Below are 20810 nucleotides of genomic sequence, written 5' to 3' on the forward strand. Positions count from 1 at the left end.
AGAAAAAAGGTTAAAGGTTAAATCACTTTATTATTCCTGCAGAGAAATTCAGTTTTTTCATTTTCCCCATCCCAATACACACACGCACACTCTCACACAGAGTATTTAGCATTAGCATTAGCACTCGAGGACCAAAAGCACTGACAGAAGAGTTAACCTGTTTTAATGGCGTCTGAAACCATTGACAAACTTGCCATTTTTTGGCTTGAAAATATTCACCAGTTAATTTTTTTTTGGTTTATACGACGGAAATTTGGGATAATGGATATTTAAGGAAAATAGTGGACTATTTTATTAGCAGGGCAGGACGGGACGGGGGTGCAGTGGTTAGTAGGGCTGTGTATTGGCAAGAATCTGGCAATACGATACAAATCACAATACTAGGATCACAATACGATATATCACGCTATATCTTGATACTGTTAAAAAGGCAATTTTTTTGTTTATTTCTTCCTTTTTTTTTTTTTTTTTAAGGATTATTTCCTGGAAGAATTGGAATTACACCAGAAATATGCACAAATATAAACACATTTTTATTTGGTCAGAACAGGATCTAATGCTATATCACACAATTTTGCTAATTCGCCTAGTTTCCAAAGGAACTAACATCTGCCTCTCAGACAGTAAAAAGTGCTTTTAGGATGCTTAAAATAACTGTTATTTAATAAAACAGTGTTAAATAATAATAAATAAAATATAAACAATAAAGAAAACCAAAAAAGAAAAATGAACCTCCGCCATATCTGCATTTGAATAAATACCTAAAAATATAGATACAATACTTTTTAATATCGATATAGTATTGTGACATGAAATATCGGAATATATTGCAGAACCGATATTTTCTAACACCCCTAGTGGTTAGTACTATTGCCTCATAGCAACCAGGCATGGGCCTTTCTGTGTAGAGTTCACGTGTTCTTCCCATGTCTGTGGGTTGTTTCCAGGCACTCTGACTTCCTCCCACCATCCAAAGACATGCACTTAATAGGTTAACAGGTCAATCTAAATCACCCGTAGGTGTGAGTATGACAGTGAGTGATTGTTCGTCTGTATGTCAGTCTGTATTTGACCTGTGATGAACTGGTGACACATCCAGGGTGTACCCCACCTTCACCAATTAGCCAGGATAGGCACCAGCACCCCCACAACTCTCATGAGGACTAAGCAGTTCAGAAAATGGATGGATTGATGTTTATTAGCATCTTTTTTTTTAAACCCATAGGGACCCAGTGCTTCTTTGTGACAGTTCCCAAATGAATTTTTCTCTATTTTTAACCTTTTTTAAGTGATTTATCACCATTCATTCTACTCTTATCCTCTATATTTTGCATTGTTAATTGAAAACCATGTATTTTCGTACATTTAATTCACTGATCATGTAGATGTTCATAAAAGCTCAGAGTAAATTCAAAAGTTATTATGTCAAACAGAGAAAAGGGAAGAAATGGTGACTTTTTCAGTAAAATCTATCATTAACTGAACATAAACCAAGTGTCTCCATTCACTTTCATTGATCCAACTCCATGGGTTTTACTGGTGAATCAATGTTGTAGAAGATGACAGTGTTTCCACGGCAACTACGGTGCCTCTGAACGTCCAAATGGGTCATATCTGATGACCATGAAAAGATGAATAACTGCATTTTACATCAATTATTTACATGGATTGACAGGGTTAGTGGATCATCAGGTATTAAATATTTTAGATCAGTAGATGGTTTCTGTCGCCGGTGGGTGTTAGGGTCTTTAAGGGTTAACAGGTCAAATAAAAGCATTAAAACCGACTCTCTGCTTGAAAACCCGAGAAGTAAACAAGGCCCATGTGTTAAAATGTTTTATTGTTGTATTTCAATTCTAAAACCATCAAGGCCATTAAAATAAATATTTTAACATATTGAAAATACTTGCGGTAATATGTTTCTTGAATCATTGAACCTGTTTATATCGTTGCTGTTTAAAGATTAATCAGCCGATAAGAAACTGATAAGGAGGCAAAACAGCAGAAATGTGTTAATAAATTGTGATAGTTCCACTAAACATTAGTCCCTTTTCCATTGATCCTCAAATTGCGCAAATATAACTTGCGCATACAAATTTACCTAATGGAAACAACAATTTTGCCAAAAGTCTCATTTTTCGATAAAAAGTTTTTGCGCTGGAAAGAGGTGGTTTTTCGGGCATAGCGCAAATGGTTTATCACGCAAAACTGCAAGGGAAAGACCTTTTTTCGCAACTAGAGTCAGGTGAATTAAATAACCGGATGTTGACGGATGTTACAACAAGCGAAGAAGAAGAAGAAACATGTTGCGGTATGTGTGGACACACCAGGAAACCCAATCATTTTTTAATATAGTACAAGATAGAGGGGTAGTATATAGTAATAATGAATATATCTGTAAATCAACACCATATTTACATTCGTTGTCATGTTTATGGAATGACTTCTCATGTCATCTCGCAATAATAAATAAACAAATCATCACATTTCTGATTTAATGGAAAAACCGACATTATGCACTTCTGTTTTTTCGACATTTAGTAAATATTGGTAAAGTTTTGCGCAGATGTTCAATGGAAAAGCGACTATTGACAAACCGGATTAGATTAGATTAGATAAAATAGAATTTTATTGATCCTTTGGGCAGAGCCCTCAGGAAATTGAGGTACCAACAGCAGCAAAAGACTGAATGTACATAAGAAATAGCACAAGAAAATATCAATACAATAACTATAAAAAACAGTAGTGAAAAAAACAGGTATTTGCACTTTGGAAAGTAATAATAGAAACAAAAAGTAGCAAAGTAGTAATAATGAAATAGTAGTCATAATAATAATAATAATAATAATAATAATAATAAATAGCAAATTATGTTATATTATTATAATATAATTTAACTAGAAAAGCACTCGGAGAGCACAGACCTCCGCCAAGGCAGATCAGTGCCCCCCCCCCCCCCCCCCCCACACACACACACACACACACACACACACCCGATCACCACCAAAATTTAATCATTTGTTCCTTGTGCCAGTATCAACATTTCCTGAAATTTTCATCTAAAACAGTCCATAACTTATTGAGTTATCTTGCACACAGACAGACAAACAGACAAACCAACGCCGGCAAAAACATAACCTCCTTGGCGGAGGTAACTAGAAGCACTCGGAGAGCGCAGACCTTCGCCAAGGCTGATCAGTGGCCCCCCCGTGGGCCCCCCCACCCCCGATCACCACCAAAATTTAATCATTTCTTCCTTATCCCATTTCCAACAAACCCTGAAAATTTCATCAAAATCTGTCCATAACTTTTTGAGTTATGTCACACACTAACGGACAAACAAACAAACAAACAAACAAACAAACAAACAGACAAACAAACCCTGGCAAAAACATAACCTCCTTGGTGGAGGTAATAATCAAATGAAAGTTATAATACAGTGATAACAGTTAAAGTAGTCATAACTACAAGCACTCGGAGAGCACAGACCTCTGCCAAGGCAGATCAGTGGCCCCCCCACCCCCGATCACCACCAAAATTTAATCATTTGTTCCTTGTGCCAGTATCAACATTTCGTGAAATTTTCATCCAAATCCATCCGTAACTTTTTGAGTTATTTTGCACACGGACAGACAGACAGACCAACGCCGGCAAAAACATAACGTCCTTGGCGGAGGTAACAAAGCTATATAAGTATTCAAGTAATAACTGACCCTTTTGTTTGTCTTTGCTGCAGAAATGAGCCGGCGTACATCACCATGTTGTTTCCCTTTCTGCGGTTCTTGTACTGTGAACCTCAGAGGCAGACCCAGAATGCTCTTCTGCGACACAGTCTCCTCAGGGTGCTCCTGCCTGTCCGATCCCAAACTGAGAAGCACCAGGACAAGACCTCCTCCGTGTTTGACAGTCTGCTTCGATGCCTCTGCCAGCTGGTGCCACACATGCAGGTAACTCACTGATGGAGGCAGGAGAAGGGCCCGTGGACCAGAAACAGACAACACCGGTCCTGACGGGTTAACATCAGACTATAGACTTCACTGTAAACAGAGACGTATACACACAGGATATGGTTATGTTGTATGATCATCATGTTTTCTAATGTGAAGAATGATATGAAAGAAGGCAGACAAGAGAAGACTAAACTGAAGCAAAGGTGAGGAGAGGATACAGGGACTGTTTATGAACTTCCTACATAAGCAGACAGATGGATTTGTCTTTAGAAAATCAAAAAACCTGAATCTTCTGGATCGTCATCAAAAACACAAATGTACAAAAGAAAAAAGTTATGACAAAAAGTTGAAAGCCTTTATACAGATGGTTATTTCATGATGAAGTTCCAACCAATGTTTTAAGAATTTCACCATCTGGATAAAGGCTTTTTAAGTTTCGATCAGCAGACTGTCTTGAATCTCTTCTTTTTCATGTCATTTTTGTGTAGATCAAGCCAACCAGAGCTGATGGAAAGTTGTTTGTTTTGTGTGTTTTTCATATTTTGCAATTTTTGTCACCGCAACATAATGTAACATGAACAGTACTCAAGGTTTTGGCTATGATTTAATGATCATTTAATTTTATTTCCTCACTCGAAGTCCAATATTTCTAACTTTAGTGACTCCTAGTGGTGACATTAAAAAATACGCCCAGTGAACAGCAGTGTCGAGTTTTCTCCGATAAAAAGTTATTGATGCTATAATATGTTGTTGTGTCTGAAGATATTTAAAGAACTTTTTAACATCTCTTTCGCTAACATATTTCAGCCTGTTTCGTGAAGCAACAGCGCCATCTACAGGGAAATGCATTACACCTCAGATGCAATGAATGAAGTGTTATTTTCTTGGGTCGGTGTCGTATTCGTGACGACAGGTTGACAGCGTGGAGGCGGTGCTGGAGCTGCGTGGGTTTGTTGAGGCTCTGCTTCAGGGCCTCGTATCCAGAGGGCAGTGGCGGAGGGAATCAGTCGAGCTTCTTCTGCAGCTGCTTTGTTCCTGCCAACGTTGCCTTAAGTTGAACGGAGACTGCAGACCTCTGCTTCAGCTAATGGAGCAGCTACTACCTGCCTGTCAACAGGTGACACCGAGGGTTTCATAATGCACTTACATATGACACTGGTGGCCAAAATTATTAGAACACTTGGCATATTTAAGAGGTTTCAACTTTTTTTTTTTTTTTTTTTTTCATATTTCATGACATCTCCAAAGTCATCATTATGCTCTATTAAGCATAAAATAGACCCATTATAAGGAGATTTAGGTGATTTTCCTTACAGTAAATAAGCTAGACCTATTTCACTGTCACTAACTGTGTTGTTTCCATTACAGTTTTCCGCAAAATAAAAGTGATATTTCTACAATTTCGACAAAGTATAATTGCTATTTGTAGGTGTTTCCATTAAAGTGTTTGGCTTCTGATGCATGATACAAGCAGAGTCCCGTATACCCGTCTCACGATATGTCGTAGTTCTCGCAGTGAGAGAGAGAGGGGCGGGTGCATCACAATTTCATTCCGCAGGTGCATCTGATCATCCCAAGGCAAAGTTCTTATTTATGGCAGCGACCACGCATAATGGATTTGTGGGAGAGAATTGTACAGAATTCACCAATGAGTTGTGAATCCAGAATTTCCGAAAGACCCGAGCAACATTAAATGAACTGTTGTGTTATTGAACCTCTCGTGGCACCAGACTTTTCATACCTGTGACTAGTAAATATATAAATAAATATTAAGTAAATAATAGTATAGATACATCGGTAAAATTACAAAAAAGAGCTATTAGAATAATGAATAAAGTAGGAAGCAACTAATAATTTATTTATTCAATTTAATATCTTAAAATTGCCGGATATTATACATATTAAAATATTAGAGATGATTTATAAAGTAGAAAATAATATTGTTCCAAATACCATTCAAGAGTTCTTTAAATTAAGACCGAGTAATTATAATTTAGGAATGTGAAGTCCAGATGTATTTCGTTTGTGGGTGTGAAATTATGGAATGGACTTGATGAATTTCAGTTGTTCACTTCTCTGATAAAGTTTTAAAAATGCCTTAAGTATAAGATCACTCAGGAATATTAAGTGGAGATGGTAGATGTATGTTTGTTTGTTATTGATTCTCTTGTTATAATGACAATGCTCAACGATGTACACATTTAATTTAATATTAGTGGTGTGTCAGGTGAAAAGGATAGGCACAAAATAAGATTCTGCTTCTGGCCTGTTCCTTTTTTGGTTTTTGTGTTTATTGTGGTTGTTGTACTGTGTGTGGTGATTGCTGTACATATCAAAAGTAAACCATTCATTCATTCATAAATATGTGTAAAATGTGTTTCCATTACACTTTTGCACAATACTTGTATTTTGAAACATCTCAGAAACTGCCTCATGAGAGCGTAAAAATGTTTTTTGTGATCTTTGACAGCTTTTGTGACATTTCTGTGTTTCCATTACCAGTTTTCTATTGCGCAATTTACATTTTGCACATTTTTGAGGGTAATGGTAGCCCAGCTAATGTCACACAATCATGTTCCTTCACAAAACTATGATTGTGGTTAAATTGGTGGTGATATAGGAGTCTTAGGCCACTGTAGTGTGGTTCTTTAGAATGGACAAAGTCCTGCTCCTTTAATAAATATTAAAGTTAAAAGTGGATTAAAAGAGGAGGATTCAGTTTATCTTCATGTGTGTGTTGCATGAACATAATGAAATGAAATCATGTTTTAGAGGCGAAAAATTGGTTTTAGATCTGTCTGGTGTTTTTTTTTTTTTTTTTTCTAGTTATATTTATTAGATTATATTACATTTTTACAACAACAAGCACAGCAGAACACCTGGTCTATATGAAAATAAAAATATGAAACTGCTGGAAGATAAGCAGAAGAAACAAGAGAGTAGGCTAATCCAAGATAAAGCAACTTGCACACAGTATGGACTTAAAGTGAGGATAAAACAAAATAAAGATCAGACAATCAAGCAGTGCCAGGTGAGATTAGTAGTGATGTTATTGTGAACAGCTACCAAAGATTTTCAGTCATTGATGAGGTCTGTCAGGTGTATTAATAATTTTGTCCACAATTGAAGGTGGAAAATGTGTGTTTTTTGTTTTTTTTTTTTTTTTCACACTTATTATGCATAATATATTTTTATAACCCTAAACAGCGGTGCAACACAACTTTAAATATCCATAGAAAGTCACATCTGATGTAACTTGAGGAAAATCTTAAGAAGGTAGCATCCGCTTTCCCTGAAATGGAGGTAAAACATAGTGTCTTTTTTTTTAAGTCCTCCCCTCTCAATAAGAAACTCATCTTTTCCATCACAAATATCCTGGAATATTCATTATTTAGCAGTGGAATGGTCAAGGTTAGACTGATTCTTGGTTATATCCTTCTTACATGCAATTTTTAGTAAAACCTGCTCTCTTGTTCCACCAAGATAAAAGACATTAACATTGTCTCATTTATCAGAAGTGTCTACAAGACATGGCACTGATTAATGTCCATGTATCCACGTTGTCTCCAGTGCTGTTGTTGTGTATAAATTTGGTGTTTTCTGATCACTGTTGAACATTAGGCTTCCATCTGTGCTGTGCATATTTTGTAGGAGCTGCCACTGGATGAGCTGATGATGGGCGTGGCTCTGCTTCTGATGGAGGCTCCGGTGGATCAGCAGAGCAGCCTCCTCAGTCTGGGTAAAACTGTACTACATCTGAACCGCATACTGAAGTGTATGTGGTAGTGGGATACTGAAGGCTAGATGTTCACTCAGTCCATAGTTTTTTTTATGTAGACAGTTAAAATTATAGGGTTTTGTTTAGTTTTTTGTCTTCTTAACCATGCACCAATTAAATAATAAATAATGAAATACATTAATCTCCTGAAAGGAAAGATGCATTGTACCAGATTAAACTATCAGACATTTTCCATCTACTGTCTCTGGGCTGAAGTAGGTATTTATAGAAACTAAACTGTAGTCTCCCTACAGGTTTAATGACAACCACGAAACAGATACAATAAATTACAACCAGATCCATACTGTTTATTGGTGTATAATACTGTACATAGAGAGCATTTTTTATAAGAACACAGAAAATACATAAAGATAACGATATGCAACACAAAGCATGGATCAGGTTTTCCATTTTGGTTAGAAGTGTGTTGATCCTATAAACCAGGGGTGTCAAACTTATTTTAGTTCAGGGGCCACATTCAGCTAAATTTGATCTGAAGTGGGCCGAACCAGTAAAATAATAACATAATAATATATAAATAATGTCAACTCCAAACTTTTCTCTATGTGTTAGAGTGAAAAAAGTTAAATTACATTATGAAAATGTCTGCATTTACAAACTATCGTCTCAAACAATGTGAATAACATGAACAAGCTGAAACAATAAGTGTAATTTTAACAATATTCTGCCTCAGTTTATCATTTACACATGTACATTATAACTGACAGATCACAGTGGATCTACAAACAAATGCAATGCAATCTACACACAAAAACATTTAATATCAGGCAGAATATTGTTAAAATTGCACTTACTTCTCTTAAAACATTTCAGGTTGTTCATATTTGTTCAGGATATTCCCATTTTTTTTTGTGAAAATATACTTTATTTTAGTGTAAACACATGAAAATATTTACATTTACAAAGAGAAAATGTGGAGTTGTGAATATTTATAGATTATTATGATAGTATTTTACTGGTCTGATCCACTGGAGATTGAATTGCTCTGAATGTGGAACCTGAACTAAAAGGACTGTTAATATCTTAGTGTAATTTTTGCATTTCACAAATTCATCCCAAGGGACTGGACCCTTTGGTGGGCCGGATTTGGCCCCTGGGCCGCATGTTTGACACCTGTGCTATAAACAGACAAAGCTGTGATATATACCTACTGCAACACATCACTGCAACTTATAGTTTAACTGATTTTTAGAGTTCAGAATGTGTTCTAGTAGGTTTTTACTAAAAACCCGAAGCTCACAGACTTATTACAGGCAGCTGAAAATAATAATCAGATACAGATTGACTTTATTTATCCCCAGGGAGAAGTTAATTTTCCATCAGCTCAAGGAAATAAAACAAAACTAAATAAATAATAGGAAAAGGAAAGACAATCTGATGCATTGGGGATGAAGGATCGTCTTAATGATGTCAGTCGTCCACTGCAGCAGCTTCTCTGATTGGTTAGAATGTGAAAAAGAACCAAACTGTCCAAGATGTCCTCCACATTATTCACTGTGCGTCTCTCCACCACAGTCCCCAGTGAGTCCAGCTCGTCTACTGTCATATTAATGAAGTTCTAAAAAGTCAGGTTTCTCCAGTCATCCAAATAAATGGAGACAGGGGCTGGAGCACAGATACAGCATCTCATTGAAAAAGTGCTGAAGCTCAGTAAACTTTATGAAAAAGGCATGAAACAGAAGGAGTCATCATACAAGGATGATTGATAAGTGTGTGGTCAAAAGTTGAAGGAGATGAGTTATGCAGCGCTCGGTGTATTCATGTAGAATTCAGCACTTTGAATGATTACACACAACGGTTGAAATTAATGACATTTGTGGTTTTTCTGTTTCAGATATTTGAAAATTGCAAGTCAGCACTTTCTGAGAAAATGGACAGCATCGGCCCATTGACAAGATCGGTGACGTGATCTTGGCAGATCGGAGGAATAATAAAACCCACCCACTCCTGTATATCTCCCAGGATCACGACCGTGCAGTTATCCACAACGACAACCAATCCATTTTCTCAGAAAGTGCTGAGTGGAAATTTTCAATTATGTGAAACGGAAAATACACAAAAGTGATTAACTTCAAACTTTTGTGTGTAATCATCCCAAGTGTTGAACTGCACATGAATGTAATCAGAGCTGTATAAGTCGCCTCCTTCTGCCTGAAGCCACAAACCTATCAATCACCCTTTGTACTTGCTTATTTTTGACTTTTTCTTTCGTTTTTTCCAAATCGTTAGAAGTTTCCCACCTAAGGTAGATGGCATTTGTACAGTTCATGTCCATCTAGACTCAAACAAAGGAGCATTGTATTTATGTAATAGAAGACTAATATAAATGCCTTGGCAGATATGTTGGCTAATATGATATCTTTCCTTTTTCCATATGTAATCTATGTAGAGTTTTCACCCCTTGGTAAGGTCAAATCGGGGTTGCCGCTAGTGTTGCTTTCATCAATGAAAATTATGACAAAATATCTTCGTCAACTAACCTGTATCGCGTGACGAGAATGAGACCAGACGTAACGAAAATGGAGATCATGTGATGATAACTATAATTAAATGTGTAATACAATGTTGACTAATAAAAATAGGAATAAATGTAGTTTACAAAACAAAAACTGTGATAAAATGTCTCTTCATTTTCGTTAATGAGACGAGACAAATTGACGTTATAATCTTTAGTTGCATTACTGCAGGTGTGCTGTGAAATTGTGAGGTCCACAGGTTACCAGGCGGTTCGCCTCCTCCAGTTCACACCTAAAGTCTGGATGGTTTGCATTCCATCTCATGCTCCAAATGTCCAGGGTCCAAAAAGACCTGTTCCTAGTCCAGATCCGCACGGTAGAGTAGTGCAACCCAAACCTAGCCAGACGGGCTGGGTTTGGATGCAACTGTGTCAGGCACGGTTAGGGTTCAGACAGAAATACAGGCTTTCTCGCCGCTCCTCCTCCTGGAACGCAGAATTGTGACATTTGTCGCTTTTTAATGATGTAAAGGTCAGAGTCAGTGTTAAAGTCAGGGTTCTGCAGTTAGTACATTATAGTCATACATAATCTACTGTGAGATCAGGGTCAGACTTGTAGATTTATTGCTGTTTTTTGATTGATTGATTGATTGATTGATGGATGTATTTATTTTGATATGGATGTTAAAAAAGATAAATAAACAAAACACTTGAACATAAGACATATAATACATATTTGAAAAGGAGTGAGAAGAAGCCAGATTTACAGATTTATTGCTGTTTGAAAAATACTTGGTTCCCACTGACATTTTCATCAAAAATCCTGAGGAGCATCCATTCTACTGTAAACGGACTCAAACCAATCGGCTCGTAAAAAGCTGCTGGAATATAGAACAGACTGCTAAACCCCACTCATGTCCGTCCAACACCTGCAGATCTTTCATTTAGAGGTGTTTCATTTCTAATTGCTTTATGTAATGAATATTGTACCCACATGTAAAACAAGACGAAACTCATTATAGATGATTATATTGCACCTGCCACATGTGTGTTATAACACAGCAGACCTGCATGAGAAATGTAATTTCCTCCTCCATCAGCAATATGTCTGAGCCCAGAGGAAAAATCAGGCTTTTCTCACTACTAAACAAAACTGCTACTGAAATGCTGCTATATTTAATATAAAAAAAACCCTGAACATTCACTGTGAACTTGTTTCAATAAAAATCGCACAGTTGATACGTCGAATCGTAGAATAGAAAACTGAAATTGTTCAAATACATTGAAATTAAAGTTAGAGGGAAATTAATTTTAAAAGTGCTGCTTCACAGGGATCTGTCGTGTTTTCCAATCCCATCTTCCCTTTTATCTTCATATACATGCAATAAAAATAAAAGGTATTTCAGTTAGTGCAACCAGTCACAGTATCTCAAAATTATCTTAATTTGTCCTGTCTACCAGTTTGTCATGAACATGGTGCACTAGAGGAGAGGTTTCCATATAAACCTTATATACAGGGTTCATACAAGTGCTTGAAATCCTTGAAATTGCTTGAATTTCAATGTTGTGTTTTCAAGGTCTGAAAAGTGCTTGACTTTTAGTTTAAGTGCTTGCAATTCTAACTCTGTGATGTGATTTATTTATTTATTTTTCATATTAACTCTGCCAGGTTAGATGCCAAGTCACAGCTACTAACAGAGAGGTGATACATTTAGAAAAATACAACTTTATGTCAAAAAAAAGAAAATTAGCAGGTGGTCTCAGGTCAACTCCAGGTATATTTTAATCTCAATCCTAGTTCTCAATTCAAGATTTTTTTGCTTAATTCAAGCAAAACAATTTGCCAATGGAACAAGTCAAAATTATCTTGATAAGATTTCTTGAAATAAGATTTTCAGGATCTGTTGTCTGAAAATAAGTTCTTATATCTCACTGAAAAGTTACTGTTAAGGTGATTATGTCTTATTTTAAGTGTGATGAGATATTTTGACTAGAAATGAGAAAAATACAATTGGTAAGATTGAGATTTTTTCCACAAGAGCGAGTTACATAAGAGCAGCCTAACAGAACTTCAACTTCTTTTCAAAATGAAGCATTTCAAAATAAAACTAAAAAGAAAACATTATTGTCTCTAAATCTCTTTTTGTGAACATTTCCAATTTCTTTCCAGCCTCTGTAGTTCTAATCTCTGAACCTCATACCCTTCACTGGACTGACTGTCTCTTTTCTTCTTTACAGCTTTGATTTTAGCTCCTGAGCAGATGGAGCTCTCACCCTGGTTGAGCCCAGTCCTGGTTCTTCCTGTGCTGCAAATCCTGTCCTGTTTGGGCCTCACCGAGGCTCTGGCTGACCGACAGACACACAGACGAAACCAGGAACTGGCCAACAGTCTGCTCCACAGCGTCAGCTGGCAGACAGATGAACCCTCCCAGGTAACAATCAAGCACTTTAGTCTCACATAAGGGTCACAAAATGTTTCAACTACAGACACGTTATTGTTGGTGTCTTTTCACAATTGAAACAATATGTATGGTATTTGTTTGTACTTCACAAACATATTAACTCCCGGCCATTTCATGGGCATGAATCTTAGTATATCATGAATTATTTATTAATCTGCAAACACTAAAATTGTATGATCTAGTCAACCTATACACTCTTAAAATATTGTTCAAAGTTAGAAATAACCTCACGTCAAAAGCAATCCAGGAAATGTTCAACATTACAGACAGTTATTATGATTTTAGAGGGACTGAAATATTCACAAAGAAAACATCCTGTCTGTCTGTCAGAGTAGATCTATGAAGTAGAAACTATGGACCTCTCTCTCTTACCTTAAAAAAAACATTTATAAACATCACTCTTGATTGATATATACTAGTCAACATTTGCTAGGGCTCAGTTTTATATTTGCACAATAATTGATGTTGTATAATATTTAGGGTGACTTCATATATTATGTGTGTACTTTGGCTAGTCATGTAAAGAAAAATGGACCAAAAGGTAAAAAAACATACATTTTTATTGCACTTTCAGGCAAAAGGGTGATATAACCCTAGAAATTAGAGTTCACAACAATTACTCTTCCAATTTTGTTTTCACTGAAACCACTCAGAATGTTCTGAAACACATACGGTGTGATGTCAATAATGTGTGTGGCCACCATCCGCATCCGCAGGCTGTACTCCACTGGGAAAATAAACTGTCAAGTTTCCAGAATTACACCCCCGAATATAGCAAAGTTATAGTCCTGATCCCTAGCAAATGTTGACTAGTGTATGAACTTTAAGTCTTAAGTTTGTATGCAACATTTAATATTAATTTCAGCATTCATATTGTTTTCATTGTTGGTGTGAATATGTTGTGTTTGTTAAAGTTGAGAACGTGCTGTAAGATAATGTATAAAGGGTAGACAAAAACACAGAGAGCTTCAGCCTACTTCTTTTTAGTCTAAATGTATAAATTATTTAATTAGTGAAGTTTGTATTATAAATTTTTGTTTCTTAGAGTGATTGTTGGATCTATGGAATGGATGGATCTGTGGACTGCGTTTGTTCTTCAGACTGAAATAAAACAATACATTTTTTTTAAAAAAAGTTTTCATGCTCAAACACTCACTGATTTAATTCAGATTTAAATTCCCAAGACATTGCTGAGTTTTTGAGTGAGTTTCACCGCTTTATTTAAAAATTAGATTATAACACAGGTGTCAAACATGATGAATTTGTGTCAAAAGGATGTCAAAATCATTTCAGTTCAGGTTCCACATACAGACCAATATGATCTAAACTGGACCAGTCAGACCAGTAAAATAGTATCTTATCATATAAATAATGAAACCGCACTGAAAATGTGTAATTCAGAGGCCAATGAGATAATTCAACTAGTTTCACAAACTTACTCTAGGCAATGTAAGTCTATTATTTCTAAGCTCTACCAAGGGCAAGTTGAAGGGCAAAGGAAATGCAACAGATTATATTAAAAAAGATGGGAGAAAGAATTGAATACTGTTATATCATATGAACAATGGGACAATATTTGTGAATCTGCTACTTCAACCTCCTCTTCAGCCTACTGGCGAGAATTTTGATGGAAAAATTCAGTACGGTTCTTTATAACGCCAAAACAACAGTTTAGTAGAAACTTAAATGCTTCTACCTGCTGGAGGGGTTGTGTGGACAGAGGCAAACCACCCACATTTTTTGGTCTTGTATGTAAATTAAAACTTTTTGGAAAGATGTTGGAATAAAAATAGAACAGATTTGGGGTTTTAAATTACAGCAACCTACTTTACCACTATTGTTAGGAGATCTTCCTGATGATTTCACAATAAATGATAAATACCTTCTAAAAATCTTTGGTGCTGGAGCAAAAAAAACCCAAAAACAATCATTTGTAAATGGATTCAATTTGATCCACCGGTGCTGGAGGACTGGTTGAAAACTGTTGATGAAATTCACAAAATGGAGAATTTAACATTTATACTGAGATTACAAGATGAACTTTACATGATAAGGTGGGGCAAATGGATAATTAAAAAAAAAAAAAAAACAATGTGTGGTTTGTCTCATAGTCCTGTAAAATTGTTATATAAACTGCTGCTCTAAAAATGTAATTGTGTAACTTGATTGCTATTTCATAACTGTAACCTAAATTACACTGGTCTACAATTTTTTAGAAATGATTTGCTTCAGAGATTAAATGTGCTAAATGTTACGTATTTTAATAAGATTAATTGGAAAATAAATGACAAAAGTGCCGGTTTGCTGATGTTTTCAAGGTATATGATTAAGTGTTATTACACATATATATTGGTTTATGTGCATTTATATAATAGTTTTATAAATCTTCCACTAAATTGAACCTGCAAAGTAAATGTATTCTAATGTGCAGACAGTGTTTTGAAGTAGATCTTGTAGCTCTGAGACAAATATTCCTTTTGAGTCAAACCCATTCTCTCGTTAATTGTTGAATTTCACATTTTGACCCAAGGCTGTATCTTGGAAAGTTCAGCCAACCAGCATTTTTGACTTGATTTTTCTTTATCAGTGACTCCCATGTGGTAAAATTTCATTACTTTTTATTCTGGAAGCATTTTCCTTGTAGGCCAGTGTTATCTTTACTATTAGATTGTGACTATTATCTATTGTCGACTGATGTTTGCTATGTTGTGTATGACGAAATGATAAATAATTTATAAAAACTAAGTGTCAAAAAAAAAGAAAAAAAGAAAACCGCACATTTTTCTCTTTTAGTGTAAAAAACAAAGTTAAATTACAGGAAAATTTTTACATTTACAAACTATCCTTTTACCAAAAATGTAAATAACCTGAACAAATATGCACAACCTGAAATATCTTAGGAGAATTAAGTGCAATTTTATCAATATTCTGCCTGTTACTAAATGCTTTGTGTATGTGTTGATCCACTGTGATATGTAAATTGTAATCTATATGTGTAAATGATAAACTGAGGTTGAATATTGTTAAAATTGCACTTAATTTTCTTATGAAATTTCAGGTTCATGTTGCTCACATTTTTAAGGAAACTTTGTAGATGTAAATGTTTTCATTATGTATTTTTACTTTTTCTCACTGTTATTATTTTACTAATCTGGCCCTCTTTAGATCATATTGGACTGAATGTGGCCTAAAGTTAGTTCGACAGCACTGGATTATAGCATGAGATTTTTTTCCTCTGCAGGTTAAAATGTATAGTTTGGGTCAAAGGTGTTCAACAACCGATCCACTAAAACAGTTACTCTCAGTTTGAAGTTTGTATTTTTCTGTGCATTGTTCTTTTCTTCTTTTATTTATTGAAACCAATCACTGTCAAATCAATCAATATTTGCTGATTTTATTCTTTGATTGCTCTCTTTTCACCCAGTCTGGACCAGCGTTGTCCCTTCCTCTCACTTCCTGGTACAGTGAGCTCAGCGTCGCTCTATCCACGCTACGCAAAGTTGCAAACGACCCCGGAGCCGCCTCTGATTGGCTGCTCTCCGTCAGCTCGTGCCTGTCTTCCAGCCAGCGCCTTCCCTCCTCCCTCACCCTCATTGTGACCCATCTCCTCATCACGGGGCGGGAAGACGTCTGCCACCTGGCTCTGAACGCCATCCAGACCATCGCTGCAGCCGACCCCTGCCAGGTAGATAATCCACAGAGATCACTGAGCACCAGGGCTGTCGAATAAAACACTTCAAATCAATTAGTATCTGAACAGAACCAACACATACACATTTCAGCTCAGGGACAAATAAAGTCTGGCCTTTCTCAATTTATTTGCACATAGTAGTATGATATTTCATTTGTCTTCATTTTTGGTAAATGTATGATATTGTGTAATATGCCTTAAATGGGCCAATTGAAGTCCAGCCCACTAAGAAAGAAGGATTATTTTCACTGGAGGATTAACCCTTTATGCACTAAGCACTAGACATTATTAAGTACATAATAAGTACACGAGACATTATTCAAAGCAGAGTATTTTTATTTGTATTACACTTGTTCAGAGTGGCCTCTTCATATTTAAACCAGCTTTTTTTTTTTTTTTTCATTTAATTACCTCTGGCAAGGAGGTTATGTTTTCATCGGGTTTGTCTGTCTGTTTGTTTGTCTATTAGCAAGATAACTCAAAAAGTTATAAATGGATTTTGATTAAATTTTCCGGAAATGTTGATACTGGCACAATGAACAAATTATTAAATTTTGGTGGTGATCGGGGCGGGGGGGGGGGGCTGATCTGCCTTGGCGGAGGTCTGCGCTCTCCAAATGGTTTTCTAGTTTTATTGGAAAATGTGACAAAATATCTCCAACATTACCATTCTTACAGATGATATCTATTAAAGCCTTTTCCGTGTTTCATATTTTATACATATACTCAGTGCCAATGAAAACGCAACACTTGAAGATTCTTATATTTTTTTAAATTGACGAGGATTTTTATTCCATAAGCTCTTTGGAATTAATCATAGGCCATTTCTATACAGTAAAAATAAAAAATCACATCCAAATTTGTTGACAAAAAATAAGGATAAAGAAAGAAACTCAAGGACCCCCAAAACCAAAAGTCACAAAGCGGTCCTGGAGGTTCTGCAGCTCAATGTAGCGATCCTGCTGTGGCGTGGTCACACGTGCTCGTCCAGGGCGAGGTCTGTCTGCAGTTGAGCCAGTTTCTTCATGCCTCTGTTGCATCCTGACTATGGTGGACGCATTGCATCCAAAACGGCGCGCCACCTGCCGAGCAGAGATTCCGGCCTCCAGGAGCCCCATAGCATGGCATCTTTGGTCACGTGTCAGTCTAGGCATCGCTGAGTTATTGCAAATGATTTTCGTGCTTTTCAGCTTGCCTTTATATACAGAACATGACCACTCCTTAACTGACCACAGTTCCTTAAGTTGAGCAGTTCATTGCTGAGCAATGACAAAAACAAGTCTTATGAATGCAGACAAGTTCATTCAAGCGTGACAATAGCTCAACCCGTCTCAGGTTGTTAAGAAATTGTCTGGGATTATCTTATACAGGTGAAACTTAAACATATTGATGCAGCTCAGGAACAATAAAACACATTCAGGTGTTGCGTTTTCATTGGCACTGAGTATACAAAAGTCAAAAACAAACATACAGTACCAGTTAAAAGTTTGGACTCACCTTCTCATTTAAATGGCATGAGATGGAGCGCAGATGGCCAACAAGTGCTCAGCATCAATGCAAACTCCTTTTAAGACTTTTGGAAAACATTTCAGGTGACTACCTCATGAAGCTCATTGAGAGAAAGCCAAGAATGTGCAAAGCAGTAATAAAAGCAAAATGTGGCTATTTTGAAGAATCTAAAATATAAAACATGCTTTGAGTTATGTCCCACTTTTTTTTAACTACATAATTCCATATGTGTTCATTCATAGTTTTAATGCCTTCAGTGAGAATCGACAATGTAAATAGTCATAAAAATAAAGAAAAAACAGGTGAGTCCAAACTTTTGAGTGGTAGTGTATGAACTGGGTGCTTACAGTTTTAGTATTTGTCACTTAAAAAGAATCATAGTGTTGCTGTACCTTTGGGTTCTTTAAACATTATAGAAAAAAAGATATGTTTATAAAAAACATAAAACATAGAATAAATACAAGGGAATTGTATAAATGAGGACATTTTTAGAGATGTGATACAAATTCTGGGTGGCTAGTGGATGCAAATTTGATCCATTTGTCCCAAATACGATAAAATTTATCCCTCTGGATTCTGATAAAGTAAGTCCATTTTCCATTGGGTATGGCTTTAGCCATCTTCTTGGAATAGATTTCTTGCTGGCTGCTAAAAGGGCCTGTAGTAGTTTTGTATCCTCTCTCTGTTCTAGTACAGCAACATTGCCAAGATATATATTTACAAAGTCGTAGGTAATATGAACCTTACAGACAGATATCAAAGTGCCGTGGGTACCACTCCAATATTGATGCATCATGGGGCAGTCCCAGAACACATGATAATGATTTACTTCCTTTGATCCACACCATCTCTAACACTCACAAGGACCATTTCTGTATTTACCCTGATGGGGCGTCATAAAATATCTAACAACACGTTTCTAACAATGCTCCAATTCTAATGAGTCTGTAGAAGACCACTGAAACTAGCAGATTTCTTCCCATTCTCTTCTGAAATCCTTATTCCCCCTTCCTTTTCCCACTTATTTTTGATATGGAGAGGATTATCATTTCTTGCAAGCATAAATTAAAGCAGCTTCATGACATTATTTGTTTGTTAGAGAGCACTGGTAAGATTATTTGTGTTTTTTGTGATAGAAAAATCTTGCACAACACTCATAGTTTCCTTTGTAAAAACAAAATATCTTCATTTGTGATCATTAACATTTTAAGATGCTTCTTAAAGAGCTTAAAAACCACCTGTAAACTGACTTGACCTGTAAACTACTCCTCATAACTGTGAATAATCTGTGACTCATGTTGAAAATATTAACAGTTGCCATATAATAGACACATTCATGGTCCCTGGTCCTTGGGGGGGGGGGGGGTTGTGGTTGTGGTTGCACGCCTGTGTTCTTGAGCTCATTCTCTTTGCCGTGTTCACTCTGTCACAGCAGATTAATGTGAGCAACTGATGTGTGGATTTGTTACTGGTATTATTTGGGTGGACGTTGTGTATGATATTCTGTTCATGCTTTCTTTTCTTATATTCATCATTTAATAGGTCTTATGTTTTTTGGTTTTTTTTTTTTGTAGTTTTGTTTGTTTAATTTGTTTTGTCTCTCTCTCTTCTTCCCAGTTTACTCAGTTCTGGTTGTAGTTATTGTTACCATTACAATTATCACCATGGTTGTTACTGTTTGTATTGTTGATATTTTCTTGTGAGGGTCTTCGCCACCTTCTTCTTTCTTGCTCCCCCCCGCCCCATGTCAGGTCCGGCATCGAAATGTGGTTCAACAAAACTCATAATAAACACAGTAGAATATCAAGGGGAGCTTCGTATAGTTTATGAAGTCACCCTTGGCAAAGCAAATTTGTTCAGCACCACAAGGAGCCAGACTACCATTCTGCTGTTAGCATGCCGGACAAGAGAAGTAAAAAAAAAAAATATATATATATATGAAAATAAAAATAAACACATTCTTTAACTGATGAGTCTCTTTTCTGATACTGACTTTTATATGTTAAAGCTCATCAGCAGCAGTGATCTTCTAAACCTCCACTTGCCTTGAGCTGCCGGTTTCTCCGTTGTTACATAAAGAGAACACTTTAAACTGACAGACTTCCCTCTGGTTCCTCTGAGACGGCAAATAGAGTCACAAGCTGCAGGAGATAATGTGAAGTATCACATGGTGTTATCAGCTCCTCATTACCGGGGCTCGTTAGACGCCTCGCAGTATTCCCCCGCTGTTCTAATTGCTCCCAAAGTGCCACTTGGGCCGGTCGTTTGATGCAGCGCTAGAAGGTTATTGGCTTATTTGAATCCATTGGATTTCCCTCGCAGCACCTCACCACCTTACATCTGCACGGCAACACTTTGTAGGTTTACAGTCTGATCACACTGGACTTTAATATCAGTTTTATCCAGAACCTCATTCAGACTCAGACTCAATCTAATGTAGTTTATTTGAATACTATTCTGTTGATTGAAGGAAGGATTGAAAGCAAACCCCTCATTTCTTCTTCTTCTTCTTCACCCCTCCCCCATCCTGCACAGCCATGCAGGTGAATGGGTTACCATGCCAACGCCTAAGGTGCAGGGCAGCCGCAAGTGGTTAATGTTAATTGCAGCGTGCTACTCTGCAGAGCGGTTGCCCACATGTGTCCAAGGAGCGTGACTGCTTTATATTTTTGACTTGAGCACTCAGGGATGATTAACTGTTAACCCCACACTGTCCTTCACTCCCGTACTTTGTCCGTGAAGCATTAATTGAACATGTGATCGGAAATGAGCCGGAGGATCGGTCACACATGACCGTGAGTCAATGAGAGGAGACGGAGGAAGGACAGAACCTGACCTGCAGAGGTTCATCTGTTCATCTTCACCCTGTCACTGCTCATCCTGCGCGGTGAATGGGACAGGATCACTGCAGCCAGCAGATGTTACCTCATAATCAAGTTTATGT

The 20810-nt window shown here is 36.7% G+C and overlaps 1 protein-coding gene across 1 annotated transcript in view; it reads left to right on the forward strand.

The window, feature by feature from the left end:
* The window catches only part of focad (focadhesin), a 96985-nt gene that overhangs the window by 33598 nt on the left and 42577 nt on the right, over positions 1 to 20810 (forward strand). Inside the window, exons 7-11 of the mRNA XM_030162661.1 lie at positions 3737 to 3947; positions 4864 to 5067; positions 7602 to 7689; positions 12443 to 12636; positions 16091 to 16351. Coding sequence (XP_030018521.1) covers positions 3737 to 3947; positions 4864 to 5067; positions 7602 to 7689; positions 12443 to 12636; positions 16091 to 16351 — 958 coding nt within the window. The remainder of the gene's footprint in view (positions 1 to 3736; positions 3948 to 4863; positions 5068 to 7601; positions 7690 to 12442; positions 12637 to 16090; positions 16352 to 20810) is intronic.

This window comes from Sphaeramia orbicularis, chromosome 18, assembly GCF_902148855.1.
Source record: "Sphaeramia orbicularis chromosome 18, fSphaOr1.1, whole genome shotgun sequence".
Taxonomy (NCBI): Eukaryota; Metazoa; Chordata; class Actinopteri; order Kurtiformes; family Apogonidae; genus Sphaeramia; species Sphaeramia orbicularis.